General features: G+C 38.7%; 2 protein-coding genes across 2 annotated transcripts; both read left to right on the plus strand.

The window, feature by feature from the left end:
* LOC139901938 (uncharacterized) lies at nt 1-4880 on the plus strand. The gene is made up of 6 exons (XM_071884601.1): nt 1-1276; nt 2200-2342; nt 2397-2973; nt 3313-3904; nt 4459-4696; nt 4814-4880. Exons 1-6 carry the CDS (start codon nt 770-772, stop codon nt 4878-4880), a joined length of 2124 nt encoding a protein of 707 aa, XP_071740702.1. The 5' UTR covers nt 1-769.
* On the plus strand, nt 264-665 carry LOC139901937 (probable serine/threonine-protein kinase PBL23). The gene has a single exon (XM_071884600.1). It carries the CDS (start codon nt 264-266, stop codon nt 663-665), a length of 402 nt encoding a protein of 133 aa, XP_071740701.1.
* Nucleotides 4881-12014: the final 7134 nt, after the last annotated feature.

A 12014-nucleotide genomic window follows, 5' to 3' on the forward strand; every position in this document is an offset into this window, starting at 1 on the left:
CTTTCACTGATTCAATCTGAACTACATCTTTTGTATCCTCTTTCTCCACTCTTAGTAAGTAGCATTCAATCAGAGAGTATTGAATCTGTTTAATTCTTAATTGATTCTAACCAAAATTGATTCTTATAGTTGACCTGAAACCACATCTTTTATATCCTTCTTCTCCACAATTAAACACCATTCAATCAGAGAGTCCTGAATTTCCTTTTCATTAGAACAATTGACCTAAAATTTTCTTTTTAATCTTGTTGGATTCCACAATAATGGATCCATTCATGAAGGAGTTTGAACATCTTATAATCGAACTCGAAAAGATAAAATTAGCTACAAACAACTTTGATCAAACCCAAGTTATCGGGTCCAGTGGGTTCGGTAAAGCGTACAAAGGAGAACTGTCTCATCATAAAGGGAGAAGCCTTGTTGCTGTGAAGCGTCTAGATCGTAAATTCGGGCAAGGAGATCCTGAGTTCTGGAAAGAGGTCATGATGCTTTCTCGTTACTCGCACAAAAATCTCATCACTCTCCTCGGATATTGCAACGAGGCAGGTGAGAAGATCTTGATTTACGAGTACGCATCTAACGGGAGCCTCGATCGCCATTTAAGTAGCAAACTCTCACATGGTCTCGGCGTATCAAGATATGTCTTGATGCTGCAAGGGGGCTAAGCTACCTACACGATTACAACGATGCGCATCAAAGAGTCCTTCATCGAGATATAAGAAGCGCAAACATCCTATTGGATGACGAATGGAATGCAAAAGTTGCTGACATGGGACTCTCCAAAGTAGGACCCGCAAATCAGCAATACACTGCTCTTGTCACCGGCGTTGTTGGTACCATTGGTTACCTAGATCCAGTGTATTTGGAAATGGGTATATTAACAAAAGAGTCAGACGTATACTCTTTTGGTGTAGTCTTAATGGAAGTATTGAGTGGAAAACTATGCTATCAGAAAAATATCAACGGTACGTTCTCAACTTTGGTGCAGAAATGGAAAAAGATTTGCAAAACGGGGAGATTAGACGAGATTGTGTTTCAAGATGTCGTGCAACCTTTGGATCCGGATTCTTTGGAAATATTATCAAGAATTGCCTTCAAGTGTTTGAACAAGAACCTTGAAAACCGACCATTGATATATCATGTTGTTAAAGAACTCGAGGCCACACTTGAACTTCAGGAGCCTCACGATCTCAAAATCCCAAAGGAATATGAAGAGATCAAATACAAATCCATTGAAGGCTCCGAAGAGCATCAGTGGCAAAACGGTAGCAAAACGGTAATTAGTTACTTCATGATATTTTAAATTGCGATAAATAGTGATTATGAAAAAAAAAATCTATTTGAAAATTAAATCCTTCAATATTCAAAGGATATTTTTAAAATAAATTTATAAATTCTTATTTACTTTAAATAGTGATATATCCACTTATCACTACCCAAACTAAATAAGAATTTATCAATTTATTTTAAAAATATCCTTTGAATATTAAATAGCTCATTGGTTGGGTCACTGAGTTACTTGCAAGAGGTTTTATGTTCGAATCTTGTCTAAGACGAATATTTAGTGATGGTCAGGGAAGGAATGGAAACAGCCAGGGACTAATCCTGTCTGGCTGCGTACATTAGAGTATGAGGTCGGATTACTCGCACTTCCGGGAGTCCGAACACGGAAAACCTTCTACCTTTTACCTTTCTTTGATAAATCCGCCCACAATTATGCATAAGATACTTGTACTGTTGTATACTGAAGCATGTCTAGGAGCGTTGAGCAACGCCTAGAGATATGTCTAATAGTGGCTACCCTTTTTTATATATGATATATCCACTTATCACTTTGATAAAACCACCCACAATTATGCATAAGATACTTGTACTGTTGTATACTGAAGCATGCTAATTCCTAAAAGTGAATTTATTAAAATCGGAAGTGGAAATATCGATGCCCATTTTTACTTTTATATCATTATAATATGAGCAAACTAATGACACTTTGATTTTCTCAAACACAAAATGATCTCTCCACAATCACATTAAAAAAGATTAAGGCAGCTGAGACAAAAATAACTGCAGAAATTATGTATAAAACTACAGCCTAATCCAAGCACATAAATTTGTGAAACGGTTTCTAGTAAAAATTTATCCTGTCAACGGCCAAATGACCCTCATAATATCTTGTTTTTTTACCAACTTAAAATGCAGTATTCTGGTTTAAATATCAAAGGTTCATTGACATCATCTTACAAGTGTTTCACACTTGAAGAGATAAAAATGGCAACCAAAGGATTTTCAGATCTTTTAGGAGAAGGCGCAATTGGGAAAGTCTTCTGTGGTCATATCTCCGGGTACGATGGAAAGAAAGTTCTTCATCGATGATATAAAAAGCGCAAACATCAAAGAGTTCTTCATCGAGATATAAAAAGCGCAAACATCCTGTTGGATGATGAATGGAATGCAAAAGTGGCTGACTTGGGACTGTCCAAAGTGGGACCCGCCAATCAGCAACACACTGCTCTTGTCACTGGCGTTGTAGGTACCATTGGGTACCTAGATCCAGTGTATTGGCAACTTGGTTTATTAACGAAAGAGTCGGACGTGTACTCTTTTGGCGTTGTCTTAATGGAAGTATTGACTGGAAAACTATGCTATCAAAAAAATAGTAACGGTACGTTCTCAACTTTGGTACAGAAGTGGAAAAAGATTTGCAAAACGGGTCGGGCAGACGAGATTGTGTTTCGAGATGTCATGCAACCTTTGGCTCCGGATTCTTTGAAAATATTTTCAGGAATTGCCTTCAAGTGTTTGAACAAGAATCGTGAAAACAGACCATTAATGTATCATGTTGTTAAAGAACTTGAGGCCGCACTTGAACTTCAGGAGCCTCACGATCTCAAACAGCCAAAGGAATATGAAGAGATCAAATACAAATCCATTGAAGTCTCCAAAGAACATCAGTGGCAAAATGGTGGCAAAACGGTAATTAGCCACTTCATGTTTCTATTGGTGCGATAAATAGTAATTAGAAAAAATATTATCTTTCCAAAAATTAAATCCTTTAATATTCAAAGGATATCTTCAATGAATTTGTAATTTCTTATTTACTTCTGTATCATCGAATTTGTAATTGGAATATATTAATGACACTTTGATTTTCTCAAACAGAAAATGATGTCTCACAATCAGATTATATCAAAAGCTTAAGGCAGAATTTTTTCTTCAGAACTTTGAAATTTTGTGTAGAAACCAAAGTTTTATACTGTAAACGACTAGAAGTGAACTCTCATAATTTCTGTTGTTTTCCAAATTAAAATGCAGTATTCTGGTATAAATATCCAACAAGGTTCATTGACATCATATTACAAGTGTTTCACACTTGGAGAGATAAAAATGGCAACCAAAGGATTTTCTGATCTTTTAGGACAAGGGGCAATTGGGAAAGTCTTCTGTGGTGAAATCTCCGGAAGTAGGTATGATGGACTAGTTGCGGTGAAGCGATGGAAAGAAAGTTCCAATCACAGACAAGATGAGTTCCAAAAGGAAATTGAAATGTTATCTGCCTGCAATCATCCTAACATAATTTCTCTAATTGGATGTTGTGATGAAGGATCTGAAAAGATTCTCGTATACGACTTCATGAAAAACGGTTCACTTTATGATTGTCTTCATAGTAATAGGGAACTCACACCTCGAATGAGTGTTGAGCAACGCGTAGAGATATGTCTAGGAGTTGCTAAAGGTCTAAGTTACCTTCATTATGGGAGCCAATATTACATCATTCACAGTGACATCAAGTCTATCAACATTCTATTGGATGCTGATTTGGTCCCAAAGATCTCAAACTTTCGCTTGTCCAAAACTCGTGCTGATGGGACATCAAGTTCAGATGTAGTTACAAATACTATTGAAGGTATATATATTGTAAAAGACGCGAGACGGGGTCGAGACGGTTGAGACCTTGGAGCGTCGCAACGGTAAAAACGGAGGTCGAGACGGATGTTGACCAACATTGACTTTTTATATATGTTTCAAAGATAAACATATCAAACATAAATATGTAAAATTAAAGGCAAATATATATGTTTAATTTGAAATAATGTTCATGTTGAAAATATATATTAAAAGTCGACGTTGGTCAAAATCTGTCTCGACCCCGCTCTCGACCTTTTTAAGGTTTTTGATTGTTTTTACCGTTGTTGACCGTTGTTTTAACGTTGACTGTTTTTTACCCGTTTTTAGTTCCGTTGCGACGGTACACAAGTAAATCCGTTGCGACGTCCGTCTCGACCGTTTTTAACAACACTGATCGTAACAATCATTGTGTCTAAAAAAATCGATAACTCCACTACTCCACCTAAAGTCGAAAATCTAAAAAAATATATATAGCTCCTGAATGTTACGAGCCCAACTACAAAGCAAGTAGAAAAGCCGACGTATACGCTTTTGGTGTGTTGTTGTTGGAAGTATTATGTGAGAGGTCAGCCTGGGAGAGATTAGTTATGTTGGCACTTCCGTACATATGGAGAAGACAACTTCCCGAGTTTACCCCTGAATATGTCGCAATGAATATCTCACCAGGTTGTTCACGAGTATGTGTATATATTATAAAAGACTGTTTGGACAATAATCCCGATAATCGTCCTACTATAAATCAAGTTGTCGATAACCTTAAATCTGCATTGAAACTGCAAAAACAGGAAAGGCAAGCTAATAATTAACAGTGTCCAAAAACAGGGGACAACAACAGCAATAGGAAGTTTTATGTATTCATGTTAGTCATATTGTAATATTTTATGTATCTTTGTTTTCTTAAATTAAGCTATTTTTTTATATTAGAATCTTTGATCCCGTCTAAAGGAAAGAATGTCAATTCTCCATTGTCGTAGTAGATTTGAAAACTGTTAGATGCATCACGGATTTTGCAGATTTCGGTAAGCGTGAAACAGAGAAAAACAGATCAAAAACAGAGCAAATTGATTGTGCGCGGTGATGGTGCGCGGCGCGCTCTCTGCGCGCACTAGAGAAGTTTTGATCAGAAGGCTTGCTCGAAGTTTGGGAGTGTGCACGGCGCGCACGTTTAAGTGTGCACGGCGCGCACGATGTCTGGCATCAAGTGGGCAACTTGCACACATGGGATCCGATCTTGATTGATTCTCCTTTCACTTTAGGTGCTTAGTGGGTTGCTTTACACCACTAATTGTGGCTGTGATCATGTCATTAGTAGGTGTAAAGCATGGCTAGTTGGTTTATCTTTCATGATTACTAGCACACTTGAAGATCAAGTTGTAGTTTGGTTGGTTTCTTGTTTGCTCTATATATAGAGCTCATTCATAGTCATTGTAACAAACCACTCTCAAGTATTCAGTAATATAACAATCTCTAGTTGGTCCGTGGACTAAAGCAATCACAACGATTGCATATAACCACGTTATATCTTGTGTCGTTCTTACATTTTCGCATTTATTATCTTTCGTTCATTAAGTGGGTTGAGTGATCTTGATAGTATCACTACTCGGCTAGTAATCTTGTAGAATTACTAGCGTTGTTTGGGTCCTAATATCCTAACAACTGGTATCTAGAGCACAAGGTTTCGTTAAGGGAACGATGGCGGAAGATGGGAAGTTTAGAATCTACCGATTCGATGGAAGAGACTTTGGCTTTTGGAAGATGCAAATTGAAGATTACTTGTATCAAAAGAAGCTACACCAACCCTTGTTAGAGACCAAGCCCGAAAGCATGGACGATGCCGATTGGACGCTTTTGGATCGTCAAGCTTTAGGTGCTATTCGTCTTTCACTTGCTAAGAACGTTGCATACAACGTTGTGAATGAGAAGACGACGTTTGCTTGCTTGAAAGCACTCTCTAACATGTATGAGAAACCTACAGCTGCAAATAAGGTATTTCTCATGCGTCAATTGTTTAATACTAAAATGAAGGAAGGTACGAGTGCAACGGATCATATCAATGAATTTAATAATATCATTTCAAGACTTGAATCGGTAGAGATTAAGTTTGATGATGAACTAAAAGCACTTATCTTGCTTTCATCATTACCGGAAAGTTGGTCGGGTACGGTTACCGCGGTTAGTAGCTCTACGGGAACTACTAAGCTAGCGTTTGAAGGAATAAGGGACTTGATTCTTGGTGAAGATACTCGTAGGAGAAATTCGGGGGAATCGACATCCGGTTCTTTGTTAAGTACCGACAACCGTGGTAGAAAATTTGAACGCGGTGAGAAGAAGGGTAGGAAGAAGTCTAAGAAGAGGTATCCATCGAAGGATAGAAGTGAAGTTACTTGTTGGGGTTGCAATCAAAAAGGGCACTTTCAAAGGAATTGCAAAAATGGTTCCACGAAAGGTGTAAACTTGGCCGAAGGGGAAAGTGATGATGCACTTTTGTGTAGTGTTGAAAATTCTATGGAGTCTTGGATTTTGGATTCGGGAGCTTCGTTTCATGCTACTCATATCAAAAGCATGATGAAGAATTTTCGTTCATATCAAGGCAAGGTGAGATTGGTGGACAACAAGCAACTCAATATTGAGGGCATTGGAGATGTTGTTTTGAAGACTACTTTTGGTTCTAATTGGACTTTGAAGAACGTAAGGTACATTCCTAAATTGAAAAGGAAACTTATTTCGGTTGGTCAATTAGATGATGAAGGTAACGCGGTTACTTTTGAAAACTGCCAATGGAAGGTGGTTAAGGGTAGTAGTATTGTGGCTCGTGGGCATAAAAGGGGAACACTTTATATGGTTGAAGTGTTTGATGAAGACACGGTGGTTGCTACGGTTAATGTTGAGTCCGAATCAACTCTATGGCACCGAAGACTCGGGCATATGAGTGAGAAGGGTATGAAGATGCTTGTTTCGAGTGGGAGGATTCCGGATTTGAAGAAAGTAGAACTTGGGTTTTGCGAACCATGTGTTTATGGGAAGCAAAAGAAGGTGACTTTTGGAAAATCGGGAAATGCACCTAAGTTGGAGAAATTGGAGCTCGTTCATACGGATGTGTTTGGTCCAACCAATGTAGAATCACATGGAGGTTCTCGCTATTATGTCACCTTCATTGACGACTCCACTCGAAAGGTATGGGTTTATTTTCTTAAAGCTAAATCCGATATATTTAATACTTTTGTGAAGTGGAAAGCTATGGTAGAAAATGAGACTAACTTGAAGGTTAAGTGCTTGAAGTCGGATAATGGAGGAGAATATGGTAGTCTTGAGTTTAAGGACCATTGTGCAAAGCTCGGTATTAGAATGTTGAAAACGGTACCGGAGACACCGCAACACAATGGGGTCGCCGAACGTATGAATCGTACGTTAAATGAAAGGGCTAAGAGTATGAGACTACATGCCGGTTTGCCTAAAACCTTTTGGGCGGATGCGGTCAATACGGCGGCTTATTTGATAAATAGGGGACCCTCAACACCGTTAGGTTTCCGAATTCCCGAGGAAGAATGGCAAGGCAAGAAGGTGAGTTATGGTCACCTTAGGATCTTTGGGTGTAATGCATATGTGAAGACCAAAGATGCGGATAAAGACAAGCTTGAAGCTAAGTCAAAGAAGTGTACTTTCATAGGCTACGGGTCGGATGAAATGGGCTATCGTTGTTGGGACAACGAAGCTAGAAAAGTAATTCGTTCGCGAGATGTTACTTTTGATGAAGATTCGGTCTATGGCAAACCGGAAACGGGGAGTCCTAAACCGAGTCAAGTTACTTTTGACGATGTTTCTATTGATGATCTTGCAGGTTCTAGTGGGAGTACGGGGAACAATGAATTGCCAAATAACGGTGAGGCGTCGGAAAATGCTAATGATGGGGATGATTCGGAAAGCGGTGATGATTCCGAACATAGTGCGAGTTCTAGTGATGAGGAGGACACAAATGAAACCGGTCCAACCATTCCGGTTACTCCTACACCAAGACGCTCGACTAGAGTGCCCAAACCTAATCCTAGGTATTCTCCATCAGCAAACTACTTGCTCTATACCGAGAATGGTGAACCCGAAAGTTACTTTGAGGCAAGAAAAACAAAAGAATCCATATAATGGGAACTTGCCATGAAAGAAGAGATGGGATCACTTGAGAAGAACAAGACTTGTTCACTAGTGAAGTTACCTCATGATAAAAGGGCATTGCAAAGCAAATGGGTATATAGAATCAAGAATGAGATGGATGGCAAGAAAAGGTACAAGGCTCGTTTGGTAGTCAAAGGCTTTCAACAAAAGGAAGGGGTTGACTACAAAGAGATATTTTCACCGGTAGTTAAAATGACTACTATCCGTTTGGTACTTTCTATAGTCGCATCCGAAGACTTACATCTTGAGCAACTAGATGTGAAGACTGCATTCTTGCATGATGATCTTGTTGAAGAGATCTACGTGAGGCAACCCGAGGGCTTTGAGGTAAACGGTAAAGAGAAGTGGGTTTGTAAGCTAAATAAAAGTTTGTATGGATTGAAGCAAGTACCTCGGCAATGGTACTTGAAGTTTGACGAGTTTATGAAGAAGATTGGTTTCTTAAGATGTGAAGCGGATCACTGTTGCTACTTGAAGAAATCCAAGTCTTCTTATATAATCTTATTGTTGTATGTTGATGACATGTTACTTGCAGGTTCAAACATGTCCGAAATTAACAAGTTGAAGGGATTACTTTCCCGAGAATTCGAGATGAAAGATCTTGGCGGTGCTAGGCAAATACTTGGTATGAGTATTGTGCGCGATCGTGTAAAGGGTACTCTATACTTGTCTCAATCCAAATATATTGAGAAAGTAGTAGAGAGGTTCAACATGGAAGATTCAAAGGCTCGTTCTATGCCTTTGGGAAGCACCTTAAAGTTATCGAAAAGTCAATCACCAAAAACGGAAAGAGACAAGAAGGATATGGAAAAGGTTTCATATGCATCGGCCGTGGGTAGTATTATGTATGCCATGGTTTGTACAAGACCCGATATTGCTCAAGCAGTGGGAGTTATAAGTCGTTATATGTCTAATCCGGGAAAAGAGCATTGGGAAGCGGTCAAATGGTTGCTTCGTTATTTGAAAGGTACTTCTAATATGGGATTGTGTTTCTCCAAAAACAATCTCATACTTAGAGGTTATGCGGATGCTAATTTGGGTGGATGTGATGATTCGGGAAAAAGCACTACGGGTTATGTTTTCACAATGGGGAAGACGGCGATTAGTTGGTTATCTCGATTGCAAAAGAGTGTTGCTTTGTCAACCACCGAAGCCGAATACATGGCTATTGCGGAGGCTTCTAAAGAGCTAGTGTGGTTGAAGAACTTCTTAGGCGAGTTAGGTAAAAGACAAGACTATTGCGTCTTGTATTGTGATAATCAAAGTGCGGTTCATCTTGGGAAGAATCCGGTGTTTCATAGTCGAACGAAACACATCAAGATAAGGTATCATTTTATTCGACAGCATATAAATGATGGCACTTTATTCTTGGAGAAAATCCTTGGTACAAAGAATCCTGCCGATATGTTTACTAAGGTGGTTACGACGGAAAAATTGAGGTTTTGCATTACCTCAATTGGTCTTCTCATGAATTGATGAGAGAAGACCCCAGCTAGAGATGTGAATGGTGTTACAAGTTTAACAAGTAGTATTGAAGACCTTTTATCGAAAGTCTACTCATCCGAAGAATGTGTTGAGCGTGCGTGTCCCAAATGATATTTGGTGGTAATCGAAGGTGGTTTAATGTTCTTGGTTAATTCATTGATATGATTGGAGTTTTGTTCAAAGTCTCCAAGTGGGAGATTTGTTAGAGTATGGAGACATTTATACAAAACGAGAGAAAAAAAATGTCACGGATTTTGCAGATTTCGGTAAGCGTGAAACAGAGAAAAACAGATCAAAAACAGAGCCAATTGATTGTGCGCGGTGATGGTGCGCGGCGCGCTCCCTGCGCGCACTAGAGAAGTTTTGATCAGAAGGCTTGCTCGAAGTTTGGGAGTGTGCACGGCGCGCACGTTTAAGTGTGCACGGCGCGCACGATGTCTGGCAGCAAGTGGGCAACTTGTACACATGGGATCCGATCTTGATTGATTCTCCTTTCACTTTAGGTGCTTAATGGGTTGCTTTACACCACTAATTGTGACTGTGATCATGTCATTAGTGGGTGTAAAGCATGGCTAGTTGGTTTATCTTTCATGATTACTAGCACACTTGAAGATCAAGTTGTAGTTTGGTTGGTTTCTTGTTTGCTCTATATATAGAGCTCATTCATAGTCATTGTAACAAACCACTCTCAAGTATTCAGTAATATAACAATCTCTAGTTGGTCCGTGGACTAAAGCAATCACAACGATTGCATATAACCACGTTATATCTTGTGTCGTTCTTACATTTTCGCATTTATTATCTTTCGTTCATTAAGTGGGTTGAGTGATCTTGATAGTATCACTACTCGGCTAGTAATCTTGTAGAATTACTAGCGTTGTTTGGGTCCTAATATCCTAACACATCATTCATGGTCATGAATCAGTAATATATGTACTCTCTGATATATATTTCTGTTGGTGGCAATAATCTATAAAATGAAAGAGACTAAGTATTAGATTCTTTGTCCTGCACTCTTATATGCAATTGGTATTCCTTAGATGGCCTAAACAAACATTTTTTTTCATGTGTATTACGTGTAATTTTAGTTTCTTGACGTTTATATTTTAATCAAATCAATGTTTTAACTGAGTTTTTCTAACTATGGTGTTTATCATGGAATATTTTTACAACGTCACATAGAGAGAGTGGCAAATTCAGGATCAAAATTCAATGGGGTCCTGAATTTTTTTTCACAACTAATTATATTTGAGGGATACTTTAGAGGTTGCTTACCTCTAAAAAACTATAAATCCTAAAAATATATGGGTCCTTTTAGTGGTGTCATGTAAACTTTGAAGAGTACTTTGTAAAAAATATTTCCAGACTAGTGGAGTCACGGGACTCCACTCCCTATTACCTAGCCTTGTCACTGCATAGAGAGTTCAATCATCAAAAACTGCCACTACATCTGAATCTAGTGTTGCTGCGAAGAAAGAAATAAGTCAATATAAAGTTCAGTAAATTTCGGGGTTTATTCATCGGAATCTAATGTCTCATTTACTTATTGTCATTACTATCCTATCTTTTAAGGACTGATCCTTTGAGTATAATTCTTCATATCTTAAGAATCACTTTGTAAACACACATCCGTCACACCCCAAATCATGTTAACCCTACCAAAAAATATAACAGAGAAAGTGATCCAGCCATATGAATACTAATGTCACTACATCCAACTTTAAGTCACAAATGTAAGCGTCCTTTTCTTACCTTTACACAGAACCTGTCTAAGGGTGCGTTTGTTTGTCTCTTAATGGAATGATTCAGCGCTGAATGCTGGTTGTTCAGCATTCATTGTGTTTGTTTCTGACATCTGAATGACATATGCTGCTGAATGATTCGGGTCCGGAGTTACCTAAACCCGACCCGATGTCATCCCTATCTGTGTTAGAGGTTTTCATTTATAGAAGTGATGATTTTATAATTATGATGACTTATGCAGAGTTGGACTTCAAGAAAATAAATTGGTGTAAATATTAGTTTTCAACACCTTAATTGTTAATATATGGTAGGATTTTCGGTTTCAAAATTTGATCAAAAGCGTATTTCAAATTGCAACCCAAAGATCAATTCATAGAAATGTATTTTGTACTTATTTTTCGGTACTATTCGGTATAATACCGAAAAAACCAGTACCGATACCGGTACCGAACCGATACCGTTTTCTTAGTTCGGTACGATATTCGCGAAATGGTTTGATCTATTTTCGGTATCGGTATCATACGATTCGGTACCGGTACGGTACGGTATTGGTACCGATACCATCCCTAGACTAGAGACACACAACTGACCGCCTTTCAAAAGACAAAAGGCCGACTGAGTAGACAAACGGCCCACCAGAAAGGCAAACGGTAGACTGACCTGAGACACTCGGTCGACTGTGTTCTTGAGCTGCAGCAGCAGCATCAAGCTTA

Source organism: Rutidosis leptorrhynchoides, chromosome 3 (genome assembly GCF_046630445.1).
Source record: "Rutidosis leptorrhynchoides isolate AG116_Rl617_1_P2 chromosome 3, CSIRO_AGI_Rlap_v1, whole genome shotgun sequence".
Taxonomy (NCBI): domain Eukaryota; kingdom Viridiplantae; phylum Streptophyta; class Magnoliopsida; order Asterales; family Asteraceae; genus Rutidosis; species Rutidosis leptorrhynchoides.